Source organism: Euprymna scolopes, chromosome 39, assembly GCF_053919585.1.
Source record: "Euprymna scolopes isolate OS-2025 chromosome 39, ASM5391958v1, whole genome shotgun sequence".
NCBI classification, from domain to species: Eukaryota; Metazoa; Mollusca; class Cephalopoda; order Sepiida; family Sepiolidae; genus Euprymna; species Euprymna scolopes.
This window is the reverse complement of record NC_136520.1, coordinates 530,836-549,322: the sequence shown is the minus strand read 5'-3', so window position 1 is coordinate 549,322 and position 18,487 is coordinate 530,836. Positions and strand designations below refer to the sequence as shown.

The 18,487-nt window shown below is 33.7% G+C and overlaps 1 protein-coding gene across 1 annotated transcript in view; it reads right to left on the bottom strand.

The window, feature by feature from the left end:
* The window catches only part of LOC145263594 (pre-mRNA-splicing factor ISY1 homolog), a 43,941-nt gene that overhangs the window by 6,844 nt on the left and 18,610 nt on the right, over positions 1 to 18,487 (bottom strand). The window contains exons 7-9 of the mRNA XM_080120439.1: positions 14,778 to 14,833; positions 11,603 to 11,725; positions 1,091 to 1,206 (exon numbers count right to left, since the gene is read on the bottom strand). Of these exons, the coding sequence (XP_079976565.1) occupies positions 1,091 to 1,206; positions 11,603 to 11,725; positions 14,778 to 14,833 (295 nt within the window). The remainder of the gene's footprint in view (positions 1 to 1,090; positions 1,207 to 11,602; positions 11,726 to 14,777; positions 14,834 to 18,487) is intronic.

Below are 18,487 nucleotides of genomic sequence, written 5' to 3'. Positions count from 1 at the left end.
ATATACCTATATATTGTTTGTATGTATGTGTATATATGCATGTGTGTGTGTATGTGTATATATCCATGTGTGTATGTATGTATATGTGTATGAGTGTATATTTATGTATGTGTATATAGGTAAGTGTATGTATATATATATGTGTGTATGTATTTGTATATGTGTGTGTATGTGCATGTGCATGTATGTATGTGTGTATGTATATGTATGTATGTGTATTATGCATTGTGTATGTATATATGTGTGCATGTTTACAGGTGTGTATGTGTATATATGTATATTTGTGTTTATATATATATGTATGTATGTATGCCAATGACCGTCTTGTGTATGTTTATGTATGTGTATTGTGTATGTATGTATGCATATATGTGGGTTATATGTATGTGTGTATGTATATATGTATGTATGCATACATGTATATATATGTATGTATACCAGTGACCATCTTCAGTGCTATGTCTGCTTGAGTGTGTGAATTTCGCCGGCAGGACTAAAGTCATTTTCGGCTCATGGACTTTCAGTGCCTGAGAGAGTGGCACTCGTCTGACAAGACGTTGCAATCATCATATGTGTGCATATATATGCGTGTGTGTATGTGCTTGTGTATATGTGTGTGTTTGTATGTATGTGTATGTGTGCATGTGTCTGTGTGTATGTGTGTGCGCATGTATGTTTGTGTGTCTGTGCTTGCATGTGTGTGTGTCTGTGTTTGGATACCTGTGTATGTTGTGCATAGTTGTGCATATGTATGTGTGTGTCTGTGTGTTGTGTGTTTGGGTATGCGAGTTCGTCCCCTATGGGACATATCAATTTTTATGAAATTTCACACAAGTATACTTTATGTGTCTGGCAGTGTTCTCAGGTAAGTTTTGTATCAGAATGTCTTCAAGAAGTATTGATAATCAAAATAATCCGATGAAAGAAGGAACAGGTGATCTTGATCAAAGTTAACACCTTACACAGCCTAACATCACAATGCATTTGAGAAGTTTTATTACCACACAAGCCAAAAGCTTACAAAAAAAAATGGCAGACTTTGCTTAAAAAGTGGAGATGTCACAAACAAGCTGCAAAAAAAAGTACTTACGGCTTCATCAACAGCGTAGATGTCGCCTTCTTCATCATTCTTAGTCTCTTCTAAAACTTCACCACGTAAAATCGCTTCTTTGCAATCTTTCCATTCTTGTATTTTTTGGGCAATCGCTGAAAAAATTAATAAACAAAAATAAAATTTTTAAATAAATAAAACAAAATAAGCATAACATTGTGTTGTTTATTAGCACTCCCGGCGTATTGCCAAATTATCTGAGCAAGAAGATTATTATTATTGGCTCACATGGAGCTTTCACACAAGTCAACAAACGATCTGATTGGAAACCTGGGTGACAACAAGTCTCCCCAGACGTCCAGCTCTCTCCACCTCCTTCGATAGCATTTGCAAATGAATTTGCATCATCGCAACAACCGCTTACCATTGATTTTTCGCTGGTAGTGGCCATTGGTTTATACTGGAATTTGAGTGGCACTCAGCCTCCCCAAGGTCCCAGTTCTCTTTGTGCTTGTCCAGCCGAGGTCTGGTTGGCGCTCGCTCCTCGGTCTTTCAGTCCTTATTGACCCTTCTCGGCCCTTTGGTATCATTTTTTTTGGTGGGGGGGATCGGTGATGAAACAATGGGGGGATGTATGATAGGGGGGGGGGTATAGAACTTATAAATATGCAGTTTCGGTGTTCATCATTCCCTGTAACGCTTATTCGTTATATTGTCTTGTATTATTCTCCGCATTCAAGGGTTTTCCTTAATATTTCAGTCGTTTTCATTATCGTTAGTCGTTGTACTTTTGCAGTTATTCCTCTGATTCCAATTTCAGACATTCTTTTTTCGAAGTTTTTCAGAATTGTTCCTAGTGCTCCTACTATTATCGGTACTATTTGGATTTTCTTCATCCAAATCCCTTTTAACTCTCTGGCTAGCTCTGTGTATTTGCTTCGTTTCTCCTTTTCTTTCATACTCACCCTGTGATCAGCTGGAACTGCAAAGTTCACGATTTGACAGGATTTTTCTTTCTTGTTAATTATTACGACATCTGGTCTTCTTGCTTGGATGGGTTTGTCCGTCTGTATGTCCATGTCCCATAGGATTTTGTGGTTCTCGTGTATTCCTTTTGGGCAAGTTTGCTGCATTCGCTTACTATTATTAATATTATTACTATTATTATTATTATCATGTAGATTAAATTAGATTTGTTTTAAAGAGAACAAGTGAAGCATGCATGGTTCCCCGTGAGTGCACAGTGAACGAGACATAAAAAAAATGACTAAGTTCAGCATTTGACCCCACTCTCCATTTAGCTCCAAAAGTCCCCAGGAGACGTCAAATCCTGGTGAAAATGAACAAACGGTGCAGTTTTAGGCCTTAGCATATGTAAATTTGACTTCTGCACCATGCAAAAAATATTTGCCCTTCCCCATTCAGCCCCAAAAGTCCCCAATGCCTTAACATATTTAAATTTGAGTTTATCACCATGTAAAACTGCTAAATAGACATACACAGAAAATTTTGGACAAATATGGTAAAATAGTCCCAAAAATGGAGTGTTTTTATTAGCCCTAAAAGAGCCCCTGGGGCACACCCAAGAGTTATCACGAAGTATAGACATAGAAAATTATATAGAAATCAGTTAGTTACAACTTTTCAAAAAGTTTTATAAAAATCTAAGGCATCAATTTTTTTTAATAAGCACAAAAGTGTCAATTTTAGCCATTTTAACCCGAAAGGCACCCCTAGGGGAGCAACCAGAGTTTTCCCGGAAAATCCATTCTGTTACTTTTTTACTCATATCATGTTTAATGTTTGTGCAAAATTTCAAAAAATTCCAAGGCGTAGTAATTGAGAAAAGTGTGGACGGACGAACATACAAACGGACAAAGGTGAATTTATAGGTCCATCCTCCTTTTGTTGGGGAACCGAAAATGCAATTCAAGGACAAATATGGTCAAATGACGTTTTAGGAATTTAACTTGACTAGATTTTATAAACAATAACAAGAAGAAATTTTAGATAAATAAAAACAAATGTTTTCAAAAAAAGGAATGTGCGCTATCAAGTCGTCAACCTGATAGGTTCTAAACTGTCATCAAAGCTTCAACCTCTGTCCCATCGACGAAATGTCACATTCCTCTGCCTGTTCTACAAGTATTTTAATGACAAATGCTCCGGCAAGCTACAAGCCCTTGTACCCCTTCGACATAACTACCCCTGACAAACCCGACAACCAGCAAAATCCCACCCCTACCCAGTAGAGATCCCTAGATGTAAGAAGACTCTAATAGTTTCTTCCCCAGAACTGCTAGACTTTGGAATTCCCTTCCAGGTTCCTGCTCTCTCAGCTGTACTGACATGCAGAAGTTTAAATGTATTGTGAACGAACATCTTGCTGCTCAACTCCCTACATAGTATCCCTGCAATTTATGCTCCCGTTAGTAGCCCTCTACATCAAAGTCGCACTGTGCCTTGTTTAGGGTGAAAATGGAATTTAAAAAAAAAATAAAAATACCTAGATATGTGGTATAGACATCGGCTGATAGGATTCTTTGTGGATATGCAAATGACGGAATCACAAAGAAATAGTTTTAATATATACACGGACGTTAGTTAGATGAGAAGTCGGGGAAAAGACACTGTAGAAGCAAGTGAAGTCAAGATCAAAATGTGAAGTCAAAACGTAATCTCCAAAATGTTGACACAGTGCTTTTTTTTTTTTTTTTTTTTACAAAGGAGTCACCACTTATCAAGGCACAGAGGTCATTCAAGGATAAGACTTAATGATTGTACAGTAGTCTAAGGGAACATGTCGTAGTAATTGTTAGAAGTGGAAATTTGGTAAATTGGATTACTCAGGGATGGCTCATCAAAAATTTGTTCACATTAGATTTGAAGACAACCATGAAATGTAACTTAGCGTGGTGTCATCTTTTGAAGAAACAGGTATGTGAATTCATCACGGGTGTTGCTGTCATATTAAATGTTTATCGAACTCTTAAATGTTTACAAACTGTCTATTATATAGACTGTTATTTAGACACGTTTGATTGAACAACAGAGTTATTCCTTTTTCCGATCTTTCTGGATATCTTTTCTATTTGCCGAGTGGTCTTTTTTATTTCGGCAGACATATTATATAGAATGGTGCCCAAAAGTTGTTGGTCGGCCATATTTTTCTCAAGTGTTTTCTATTGGGCATCAGATTGTCGTTAGGAGCAATTGTTGTTTTTTTCTTTTCCTTAGAGGTTTGATGCATTTATAATTTTTTTTTTTTAATTGGCTATAAAAGTGGGTGCAGCAGGGTTGGGGGCGAATCATTTTATTTTATTTTTAGTTTCGATTTTTGTATTTTATAGTTTATTAATTTAGTTTCATGTTAGTTATTAAATACACTCCTCTTCTTCTTCTTCACCAAAGAACTCTCCATCAATGGAACATTGTCTCCTCTTGTCATTTGAAGCCCCTTCATGTACAACTATTTGTTATCCCCTCAAAATAACATATGGATATGTCCACGTCATCGTTTCAGCTCAAGCAAAACATTGCTCATCGTAAAAGTTATATACACCCTGTCTGTCAGTTTATATACACCAACATTTATTCATCAACTAGTCTGGGTACCTGGTGTTGCCCAGATGTTTGGAGGTGTGTGTGTTGAGCAACAAAAAAAAAAGTTGTGGTAGGCAGGCAGGATCAAACCCGTGACGCGAAAGAGGAAAAGAAAGTGGAGGTGTGTGTAAGGGTGTTGGTCGAGAGAAAAAAATAAATAAAAAATAGGAGTAGTAAGCACATTCAAACCCGTAACACGTCAGAGCAAAAAGAGGTGAAAAAAACAAACTGTCTTATTGATGAGCCTACCGTTGTTGTGACATTACAGGCAGTCGAAATAACGCCTTTTATGCAATGTCGTTTACGCGAGCTTTGAATGACTTGCCAAAAAATGTCAGCGAAAAAACCGACCCTCCTTGTACAAAAGTGCCCAGTTGAGGGTGAATGAATTAATGTTATTTGGCCAATTTTTCGATATTTGTCGTCTGAAGGGTCGAGATTCAAAATGATACCAATCTCGTGAAAATCTGTCGTCTTTGTCGAAAGTTTTTGCAAGACATACATACATTTAAACAGACAGGTGAGATTTATATTATAGACTAGCGGGGGTACCCGGCATTGCCAAGGTGTTTGGAGGTGTGTGTGCTCTTAAATAAAAAAGAAACTGGGGGGGGGGGGGGTAGGATCGAACTGGAAGCCCTGAGGCGAAGCTATAAAGTTACTGAAAGATGTTTGAATTTATTTAAGAACCAAATTGACAGATACCCGCACGGAAGTCGTAGAGCGTTACGACGATGACGACGACGTAAGCAATAGCTATTCAGCAAATGAGGTCAAGGACCAGGTTTGCTTGTTATAAGCGAAGTAAAAAAAGAAAACATAAAAACGAACGTTAAAACTTTAGCAGGGGGGGGTAATCAAAACATCGCAAAAAAAAACTAATGTAAGGCAAACGAACTATGTTAAATGTAAAAAATTGAAAAAAGAAAAATGAAAACAGAAAAACGAACGTTAAAACCCAAAAAAAAAACATGTGAAAATGGCTTAAATAAGCCTGTTTCGATATTAAAATTTAAAAAATCGGTGGGTACCCGGGTGTTTTTGGATGTGTGGTCGGGGGTGGATAAGCGAAGTAAAAAAAAAACAAAAAAAACGAACGTTACATGAAAAATGGCTTAAATAACACTGGTTCAATATTTAAATTTAAAAACTCGAAAAAAAAAAGAAAAAAAAAAGACATCTCACACCACGATTCGAACCCAAAACGTTTAGATAATGAACCAACGTGCTAACCAACTGAGCTAAGCGACGTACATGAAATTAAGTTCTTAAACTATTTAAAGTATATCGGATCATGACATCATCTGACGCATGCATAGAACCGGTTGTCGTCACGAGGGGACGGTTTTTGTTGACCCCCATCCGTCGAAAATTGTCAATTTCGGGGTGAAAACATTAACGTTTTTGGCAATTTTTTTTATATTTTTCGGGCGAAGGATGGGGCTTCAATATGATACTGAGTTTGTGAATTTTCGTTGTGTCTGTCGAAAGTTTTTAGCGGACACACAAACAAACATACATACACACATTTTCGCTTTTATATATATACAGATAATTTGATATTCTGCTATCCAACAACTGATTGTATTGAAACGACAAGCCTGGCATCAGACAGTAAAATCCACCTTTGAAAATTTGAAGAGGTCGGGATAATTTTGTTTGTACGGAAAAAAAATGTTAGTAAAATTCATTGACATTGTTCAGGAAGTTTCTTACCCTGGAGCACTGGGAGGAGCAGGTACTAGTATGATAAATTTAAGAAGTAGATAGAATAAGTTTAGAGAGTGTCTACCTTTATCAACCAGCAGATCATTAACACTGTCGAATAAGGGATGTGTAAACAATGTGATGATGGATGAAAGTTTCTCTCCAAACAGATACGAGAAGGCAGTGGCTGAGAGTAAATCATGTTGAGAATAAAGGACGCTCTTTTACAATTCGTCATTGTGCTGAGGGAGATAACTCCATTTTACTAGAAGATTTGGGTTCTTAGGGATTTTTATCCTTGACCCCCAAAATCAACAGAGATTAAACCATTCCTGTAATGATCCGGTCCCTGTTGATTTTATGGTGGGGGTTTAGTTCCGTACAGTTCTAAAACGTTCACCCTCCCAGGCTTTGCCTTCTCTCTTTGAGAAGGGACTAGTTTATTGCTAATCGCCTGAGGCAAACCCACCGGGGAATGCCGACAGGGCTCCCAAGTCACTTTTTGCAGGTCAGAGTGCCCTTCCTCTGAAACGCATTCTGACTCTGGTGTTGCAGTTCTTGCAGTGGGAGAGAACTAAATACATTTGTAGCAGTCGAAACTCGCTACAATAACACGCAGGAGCAAATTCTCACGGCTCGAAACTTGAAATCCATTTTCTCCCTGGCTTGTCCAATCACAAGCTAGCTCTCAATCACGTTACCAAATACATAAAAGTCGAAATCACAAACCCTCTTCCTCTTTCCTCCTGACCCTGCCGGGCAACAGACTTCGCCTGGACCTTTGGCCCCAGGCCAAATGCGAGTACAACAAGCCAACATGGCTATCGTCAAAACTTGCTTCCATGTGCGCTTCTTTCCTACCACGAGACACTAACCCTTTGTCCCATCTCTACTACCGGACGCACACTCCTACCACATAAACACATTGAATACTTGTCTCTCTCTTTCAACAGGCCTGACCTATATCTAACTGTCGGATATCTAATCTTCATCTCCACATCAGGAACTCTTTTCACAACTACTATAAATACAAGCACGCACGAACACTGAACTCTCCTACTAACCTGTTTTTCTCCCATACACGCGACTAACGAAGATGACAAACAAAGTTGTTTTTGAACACAGAATGAAACTCCATTTCGTTGTCTCTTATTCTATACATTCTTCGTTATTGTAGCGAAATTCAAAAATTGAAATATTGAATTTCAAGTGAAACCAATGGTATCTACTGAATTATCATGTCACAGTAATAAACATATCCAAAAGTGATGAAAAACGCTAAGGTAGAAAAGTAATTATTAATGAAAATAGGGTGTTTCTTAAGACAGAGTCAACAGATCGACTTTTTAAACTATGTGGTTTTAAGAAAAAACAACAGTACTTACTTGTCATGTTAAAAACAGTAATATATCCAAAAATGACGAAAATTGTGTTTTTAGTAAAAACAAGTCTATCACTATCAGCTAAAACAGAATGTCAGCCATTAAAATGCGAAAAGAAAGATAAGTCCCCTGTATTCGCAATCTTCAAGGTATTCTAGGGAAAATGCCATTTCCCCTAATTCTCTGTAAAAATTGTAATTGACCAAAACGTTGTGAAAATCACACTCAAGATGAGAACAGTAGTCCTATGAATCCAAATAATCCAAATAACCAATCCTCATCTCAAAAATTCAGAAATATAATGATCATTTAAAGTTTTAAAAGTAAAGAAAATATTTATTTTGTTATAGGTGAGCTGCAAAAAATTTTTAAATCCCAATAGTGTTTTACAACGTTAAAAAAAAAAAATAAACCAAATCAAACATGTGCTTTGGTATTTTTTCTTTTTTTAAAATTATTTTTTTATCTTTTTAAATAATTATTTTATAGTTGGATAAGGAGTCAGGATTTAAAGAAACAACTATATGTTGATTATTTTTTTTTTTTTTTTTTTTTACATAGGCATCACCACATTATCAAGTCCAAGAGGCCACTCAAGGATAAGGGTTAAAGAGTGTACAGTAGAAATTGGACATTATAGTAATCATTAGTAATGAAAATTTGGTAAAGTTGATAACTTATATGGAACGGCTCATCAAGAACTTATTTACGTTAGACTTGAAGACAACCATATTGTAGTCAGCCGGAAAGCAGGAAAACGGAAGACAATTCCACAGGCATGCAGTTCTAAGAAAAAAGCTCTGTTCATGGAATCTACGTTTAGGTTTAGGAACAGATAAAGAGTGGGGGGAATTATTGATAGTGTTTACAGCTAGACGAGTGTTTCTTGTGAAAGTTTGGCGAGGGGGGACCATAGATTGAAGCTCATTCGAACACTTTCCATGAAAATAACGATACATCAGAGACAAACTCGCAACATCTCTTCTGTGAGATAAAGGTTGCAAGGAAGAGAAAAGGACATCTCCTACGAGGCTACGAAGTCTATTTTGAACTCTATCAAGGCAGGCCAAGTCCTTTCGAGCAGCTCCTGCCCAGATGTGGCAACAGTACTCCATCCTTGGACGTACCTGGCTCTTATATAGATAGAGAATAGCATCAGCAGTGAGATATCTACCTGATCGATAGAAAGATCCCACCATTTTTCCAGCGGCATTGGCAACAGATTTGATATACGTGTTCCATTTAAGATCAGGAGTAATGGTCAAGCCAAGAAGTTTGTCAAAACTTGAGGCCTCCTGAAGACGAGAGCCATTCATTTCAATTGATGTCAGATGTGGATCAGAATGTTGATGATGTAAAGAGAGAAGCTTGGTTTTAGATGCATTAAAAGTAACCAGCCATTCTTTACCCCATTGTACTACGTGCTCAAGATCAGAGGAGAGAGAATTGGAGAGAACTTGGTCATTTACTGTCTTAGATGTGCTACCATAAATGGTAGTGTCGTCAGCATAGATGTCTCCAAATGATGTAAGGATGTGATTTGGAAGATCATTAATGTAGATCAGGAAAAGAGTTGGGCCCAGGATGGACCCCTGAGGGACACCGGCATTAATACTGTGAGCTTCTGATTTTTGCCCCTCAACTACTACTCTTATGAACCTATCAGAAAGAAATGATTTAATAATTGAGAAGACATTTCCAACAATACCATAGCTAGAGATCTTATGAAGTAAACCTTTAGGCCATACCCTATCAAAGGCCTTAGATATGTCAAGAGCAATTGCCCTAGAAAGGTTGCCTCCGTCGAGAGATTTGCTAATCCTATGAGATATAACTGTAAGCACATCTGCTGTAGATCTAGCAGAACGGAAACCATATTGAGTGTCACTAAGAAGGTTATTTTTGTTGAGATGGTTGATTACTTCTGTATTTAACACAGATTCCAGCAACTTACTCATGACGCACAGGAGACTTATTGGCCTGTACTGAGAGGGGGATGAGCGATCACCTGAATTCTTAAATACAGGGCATACTGATGAAATTTTCCAGGGAGATGGGAAACTATTCTCCTTAAGACAACGTTTAAACAGTTTTGTAAGTATGGGCGCTAGTTCAGGTTGAAGTTTTTTGAGTACTATAATTGGAATACCGTCAGGGCCAGTTGCTTTACTGGAATCAAGGTTTTTGATTAGCTTGGCAACATCACGTACAGATATACGTATATCACATAGCATGTTTTCTGATACAGGAGGAAATATTGGGGGTTGGCAGCCTTGATTGCAAAGGGTAGAATTAGCTGCAAAGTTCTTGACAAAGAGTTTGGCTTTGTCTGATGCTGACGAGATTACCTCAGGTCCATTGATAATAGTTGGGATGGAGCACACGCTTCTATTCATGATTCTGTTTGCTATTTGCCAAAACTGGTGGGAACCAAGCCGCTGCTCAGCTACTTTGGACTTAACAGATTGAGCATACAACTCTCTTGCATTCTTTATTACTTTCTTACAATGGTTGCTGGCAGTCCTGAAAGCGGCTTTAGTATTCATACATCTATTACGTTGGAAACAGTGGAAAAAGTGATTTCTGTGCGCAATGGCAGCAGCACATTCTGGAGAGAACCATGGCTGGCTGTTAGGTTTTTGCTGAAACTTTTTAGAGGGTATGAAACGGTCAATACCTACAATTAACCATTCCATCAGGTCTAATACTATAGAGGACACATCCTTTTTAAACATGGAATGCAGAGGTAGATCAGATATAAATGTACGGAAGCTATCCCAGTCAGCCTTAGTGTATCGATATACTGTACGATGGAGAGGTACGTCTGGGGACTTATTACATTTCATTTTTATCTTTGATTAGGATTGATTTTCATCTCCTGCACTGATGATTGCATAGCCCCTTATGTCCAAGTGGTGATTTGCATTGTTTGGGGTAAAGGGGAGTTTAAAAAATAAAAAATAAAACCACTGCTCTAGATGTTTTGGTATTTTTTTTTTAATTTATTTTAATTTTTAAAAAATTTGAAATTAAAAAAAAAACAATCATAGACAGTTTGGTATTATTTTTTAAATTATTTTAATTTTTAAAATTTTTAAATTAAAAAAAAAAATAACGCTGACATAAATTGTTGGGTATTTTTTTTTTAAAATTATTTTGATTTTAAAAAATGTTCAAATTAAAAAAAAAACACGGTAATAGATGGTTTGGTATTATTTTTTAAATTATTTTAATTGAAAAATTTTTTTAAATAAAATAAAACACACTGTAATAGATTGTTTGGTAATTTTTTTTTTTAAATTATTTTGATTCAAAAAAATTTTTAACTTAAAAGAAAAAAACATTGCCATAGATAGTTTGGTATTATTTTTTTAATTATTTTAACTTAAAAAAATTTTAATTAAAAAAAGACTCTGCCATAGATTGTTTGGTAATTTTTTGAAAATTATTTTAATTTAAAAAAAATCTTTAAATTTAAAAAAAATCGGTTATTGATGCTTTGGTTTTTTTTTTTAATTTGTTTTAATTTTAAAAAATTCAAAAATAAAAAAAAAAACACTGCCATAGATTACTTGGTATTTTTTTAATTTATCTTAATTTTAAAAAAATTTTTTAATTAAAAAAAATAAATTTTTAATTAAAAAGAAAAAAATTTTAAATTAAAAAGAAAAAAAATTTAATTTAAAAAGAAAAAAAGTAAATTAAAAAGAAAAAAAATTTAATTTAAAAAGAAAAAAATTTTTAATTCAAAAGAAAAAAATTTTAAATTCAAAAGAAAAAATTAAAATTAAAAAGAAAAAATTAAAATTAAAAAGGAAAAAAGAAAATTCAAAAGAAAAAATTCAAATGCACTTATTACCTTTCTGTTCCTGTTCATATTCAAGAGGAATGAGAACGCCATCATCATCGTCACGGTAACCATAATATTCTGCATCTATTTCTTTCATGAGGTCTGCACGGCTTCTTTGTGGTTGCGATGGAGCTAAAAATTAAAAAAACAAGTTAAAATTGAATTGTATTAACAACTAGCAAGCCACCTGGTGTTGCCCAGTCATAAAATATGCAAAAATATTATATTTTAATTAATGCAGATTTCTTATTTATCATAAACAGAAATACTGCATGTATTAAACATAATGTTAAATTCCTTTAAATAACAATTTTAAAAAATGGAAAGAAACTGAGACATGTGCATGCAAGTATTATGATTTTTTTAACAGTTCACTTGTAAGTAAAAAGAAATACTCGAGCTGAGATCAAAACCAAAACCTAAAAGACAGTGAGTCAAGTACGATAACCATTAGACCAGCTTGACACATTCTTTAAAAAGCGTTTTCAAACCAACTCATACTTAACATAAGAAATCTGTCATGTGAACCATTGACTCATGTGTAATCGTAAAACATCAAACAGATAAAAATCTGACAACTCCCACATACCAATTTTTATATTTTAATCCCTTAGCAGACTTTTTTCCAAATGAAAACCAATTAAAAAGTTTTACATTTGTCTGAATACCCCATATACCAGATTTCAAGTTTGTAGATAATAAATTCATTGAGTATATAGGTTGAGAAGTGTTTTCACACACGCAAACACACATTCTCACTTTTATAGATATAGATATTTTTTCTAGCTGTTCTGTTCACTCTTAATAGGTAATGAATATCTCTGCAATGTTGAAGCAAGGGTTGCATATTCTCTAACTGCACCTCTTCTGAAGTGGCTTTGCTTGGGGTCAGTGACAAAGATAAAATATGTCAGTATAAGAGAGAGCCTTTCCCACATACATTTATTCTTCCCCATCGATAGTGAATGCCGTCATAAATAATGATCTCCAAAACACTTTCTTTTTTTTTTATATTTGGATGTGGAGTTGTGATTTAAAGAAACAACTATTTGTTGATTAGCGTTGCATTTCATCTCCTGCACTCATGATTGCCTAAGCGTGAAACACTAGAGGCTGTAGGTATATATACACATATATGTAAAACTAAACTAGTTTCATTCAATAATTACAAGAAACCTTCTCTACCACCTACAGCAATGGCCAACGACTCTTTATCTGAGAGCACATATTTCAAACTCCTTGGCCTAACGTTCACAGGAAACGTGAGTTTGAACAATTACATTGAAGGCATTGCCAGGGCCGCTGCAATGAAGGTGGGCTCTCTCTACCATGCTAGAAAACTACTAACACCCGAAAGTATCCTGTACCTCTATAAGGCCACCATTCCCCCATGTATGGAGTATTGCTGTCATATTTGGGCTGGTGCATCTGCTACTAGTCTCTCGCTCCTTGACAAGGTTCAAAAGAGAGTCGCAAATCTGATAGGCCCTGAACTGGCATCTAAGCTTCAGCCTCTGTCCCATCGATGAAATGTTGCATCTCTCTGCCTGTTCTACAAGTATTTTAATGGTGAATGCTCTGATGGACTGCAAGCACTTGTGCCCCCACGACGTGAACACCCTCGACAAACCCGACAGGCTGCTAAATCCCACCCCCACACTGTAGAGATCCCTAGATCTAAAAGATCTTTCTACTCCAGTAGTTTCTTCCCCAGAACCGCTAGACTTTGGAATTCCGTTCCAGGTCCCTGCTTCCCCAACTGTACTGACGTGCAGAAGTTCAAGTGCAACGTGAACCGACATCTTGCTGCCCAAATCCCTACATAGTACCCCAGTAGTTGTTGCTCCTGATAGTAGTCCCCTACACCAAAGTGGCAATGTGCCTTGTTTGGGGTGAAAATGTAATAAAAAACAATGTAGGCTTTACTATAGGTTTGTGGTTAAAATATTATTATTAGTAATATAATCATTGTAAATATCTTCATTTTATATATATATATATTAAATATATGACTTTTTGGTTTGGTTTGGTTTGTTTGTTTTACGGCATATCAATGCTTTTCGGGTCATTTAATACTGAATCCAGTTATTTTAGAAATAGTATTCATGTTGCATCCAGTTATTTTGTCAAAGGTTTTTATTCTTCAACCATTTTGTATCCTCAATCGCTAGTTTGTAGTGTTTGGTTTGTTTTTTTTATAGTGAATTTTATCGTTTTTATTCTCTGCCCTGCAGAACCTGAAGGAGTTTTGCAATGGGAGAGGGAAGAGGTTTTGGTCCATTTTAAGTTAAGAAACCAGTCAGGAAGTGGGTGAGATAGAAAGAGAAAAAAGGATTAAGAAGAGGGAAATGGCGGGAAAAAGGTGGGTTGTTGTTTTTATTTTGGTTTTGCCGAGCGTAATTAATTTTTGCAAAAGAAAATAGAAAAACAAAAAGCATCAAATTTTGTCTCAGGAAGCCAATATCTTCAGACAGCCCGATCTGGTAGCACCAGAGTAATCTGTAGAAATAAATAACGATGTATAGTGATAAATAGTAATATTGTACAACTAAAAACAAGAATATGCCAAAATTCATATAAGAATTGTCTGCAAGGACCCATGGATAAAGATTTAGTTGTAAGTTACACTCTTCTAGAGGTGGACGGTTCAATCCTCATCCAAAGTACAACTGCAAATTACTTAGGACTTCTACCCGGCTATGGCTGATGAAATGACAGCATGCTACCCCCATGGATTAAATGAAAACAAAAATTCCGTTCGAAATTCTGTGTAGATTCATGAGTTTGACAAAATACATCTGAAGAAGGATGAAGGTGATCTCGACCGAAACGTTGTGAAAATAACATTTTAGACAAAAACTGTAGTCCGAATAATCCAAATAATACAAATCCTCATTGTAAAAATTCCAAACAGATTCCTGAGTTTGACAGAAAGATTCCCGAGGTGTATCTTCATACACCTAAAGAAAGTCAGAGATTACATCGGCCAAAACATTGTGCAAATAACAAACAAGATGAGAATGCTAATCTCAATCCAAATTATCAATCCTCATCTAAAAAATTCAGAATTCGGAAAAGTAAAAATATTTTGCATTTATTCATTTACATTTCATGAGTGACATTTTTGAAGAGCGATCCCCCCTCTAAATTATTCACAATTATAAAAGTTTTTTTAATTACTTACGTTCTTGTTCAAAAAGTTCTCGGACACCAGGAAGTTCTTTGGCAGCACCGAAATATCTTTCAATTAAAACAAAAGCAAAAATTAAATGTTAAATCAATAATATCTAAAAAAATTGTCAAATATTCATTTTTTGGGAGTCAACTTACGAAGGCTCGTTAGGGTTAGTGATTTTAGTCAACCATTTTATTTACTAAAGGCAATTAACTCTGGATTTTTATAGACGAGTTAAGTCCCTTATGCCAACTCATTCTTTGAGAAATCTGCAAAAAGGAAAGTTATATTTCTTTTTTTTTATTTTTGTTTTGCTTTTTAATCCTTGGTGATGAGGCTTCATAATTTATGTATTCATTCTTTTGCGGACTCATTTTCGTAGTTGTTGTTGAAGAAGGCCAGAAGATAAGTTGGCTGAAATGCGTTTTTTTTTTTAAATTACATTTTCACCCCAAACAAGGCACATTGCCACTTAGATGTAGGGGCTACTATCAAAGACATAAGCTACAGGGGTACTATGTGGGGAGTTGGGCAGCAAGATGTCGGTTCACGTTACACTTGAACTTCTGCACGTGAGTACAGTTGGGAAAGCAGGAACCCGGAAAGGAATTCCAAAGTCTAGCGGTTCTGGGGAATAAACTACTGGAGTAGAAGGCTCTCTTACATCTAGGTATCTCAATTGTGAAGGGGTAGGATCTTGCTGCTGGTCGGTTTGTCGGGGGTATTTACGTCGAGGAGGTACAAGTGCTTGCAGTTCGTCAGAGCATTCATCATTAAAGTACTTGTAGAACAGGTAGAGGGATGCTACATTTCGTCAATAGGACACAGGCTGAAGCTTAGATGACAGTTCATCTGTGTTACAGAGCGCATATGAGCACGTATGAAAATATCAACAGCAGTAGAAGGATGGATGGCAAGTGATTGTATTAGCAGCAGAAGCTGCATTTGAATGCGTATGCAAATTAGGAAGTACGCTTGAGCTGGCGTGAAAAGAAAAAATTGGCGACAACATGGTTCAAATCACAAAAAAATTGACGAAAACTTGGTTCAAATCACAAAAAAACTGACGACAACTTGGCTCAAATCACAAAAAAACTGACGACAACTTGGCTCAAATCACAAAAAAACTGACGACAACTTGGCTCAAATCACAAAAAAACTGACGACAACTTGGCTCAAATCACAAAAAAACTGACGACAACTTGGCTCAAATCACAAAAAAACTGACGACAACTTGGCTCAAATCACAAAAAAATTGACGACAACTTGATTCAAACCATGCATCATGTATTTTTGCCACATCTGGGTTAATGCTGAGCATCTCTTAGGCCAGGTTGTTCATAAGTCTTTATTTGTACTTTTAATAAAATTAAAAAACTAAAAGATTTTATTTTATCTAAAATTTTATAAGAAATATGTTTATGAAATTATAAAAATAAGTTTTTTTTTTATTTTTAAAGTTTTTATTTGAATTTATATAATAAATATGTTTACGAAAGTATAAAAATATAATTATTAAAATCCAAATGACAAATGAAATTATTGAAATTAAAATAACAAATGAAATTATTGAAATCAAAATAACAAATGAAATTATTGAAATCAAAATAACAAATGAAATTATTGAAATCAAAATAACAAATGAAATTATTGAAATCAAAATAACAAATGAAATTATTAAAATCAAAATAACAAATGAAATTATTAAAATCAAAATAACAAATGAAATTATTGAAATCAAAATAACAAATGAAACTATTGAAATCAAAATAACAAATGAAATTATTGAAATCAAAATAACAAATAAAATTATTGAAATCAAAATAACAAATAAAATTATTGAAATCAAAATAACAAATGAAACTATTGAAATCAAAATAACAAATGAAATTATGTAAATCAAAATAACAAATAAAATTATTGAAATCAAAATAACAAATGAAATTATTAAAATCAAAATAACAAATGAAATTATTGAAATCAAAATAACAAATGAAATTATTAAAATCAAAATAACAAATGAAATTATTAAAATCAAAATAACAAATGAAATTATTGAAATCAAAATAACAAATGAAATTATTGAAATCAAAATAACAAATGAAATTATTGAAATCAAAATAACAAATAAAATTATTGAAATCAAAATAACAAATAAAATTATTGAAATCAAAATAACAAATGAAACTATTGAAATCAAAATAACAAATAAAATTATGTAAATCAAAATAACAAATAAAATTATTGAAATCAAAATAACAAATGAAATTACTGAAATCAAAATAACAAATGAAATTATTGAAATCAAAATAACAAATGAAACTATTGAAATCAAAATAACAAATGAAATTATTGAAATCAAAATAACAAATAAAATTATAGAAATCAAAATAACAAACAAAATTATTGAAATCAAAATAACAAATGAAATTATTGAAATCAAAATAACAAATAAAACTATTGAAATCAAAATAACAAATGAAATTATTGAAATCAAAATAACAAATAAAACTATTGAAATCAAAATAACAAATGAAATTATCTAAATCAAAATAACAAATAAAACTATTGAAATCAAAATAACAAATGAAATTATTGAAATCAAAATAACAAATGAAATTATTGAAATCAAAATAACAAATGAAATTATTGAAATCAAAATAACAAATGAAATTATTGAAATCAAAATAACAAATAAAATTACTGAAATCAAAATAACAAATGAAATTATTGAAATCAAAATAACAAATAAAACTATTGAAATCAAAATAACAAATGAAACTATTGAAATCAAAATAACAAATGAAATTACTGAAATCAAAATAACAAATGAAATTACTGAAATCAAAATAACAAATGAAATTATTGAAATCAAAATAGCTAAATTTCAAACATCAAAAAAATTGTATCTAATATATAATATTCCCAAATAATTGTGGTTTGCTCCTCCGCCTTCACAGGAATTCTTGCAGATAACTATCGAAAAAGACTAATTATGTTTTTTTTATCTGTATAATTTTGTTCATTTTTTATTGTATACTTTTCAATGTCCTTTTTTTATATTTTATTTCAATAAATCGCTTCACAATTGAAATATTGAAGAACAATAAAAGTGAAGGAACTGATTTAACTTTCATCACTTCTGGTAGCGTTCCGCAGAAAAATTAGGAAGTACGTTAACTGAATATAATCTTTATTCTTTTTTTAGTGCTTATTTAGAATTCAACCTAATTTTAAAAAAAAAAAATACAGAAAACTCTTCATGATGTACATATCCATCACGGAACAAAGATGTCATATTTTTAAAAAAATCGCGTAAATTGATCAGATTTTGTTTTTTTTAATTAAGAAAATCACATTTTATTACAAAGCGAGACGTTAAGTGTTTCTCCATCATGCTTAATAAAGGAAAACAACTCAATTCGAACTACCGAAATCAAATTAAAGTATAAAAATAAAATTATTGAAATGAAAATAAAAAAATTTCAAACATCATAAAAAATCGTGTCCAATACATAATATTTCCAAAATAGTTGGCTTTGATTCTCCGCCGCCACAAGAATTCTTGCAGGTGACTATCGAAAAAGACTAATTGCGTTATTTCTATTTGTACAATTTTTACAAATTTTTATTGTATATTATTTTAATAATGTCCTCTTCTTATATTATATTTCAATAAATCGCTTCACAATAGAAATACTGAATCACAAGAAAAGTGA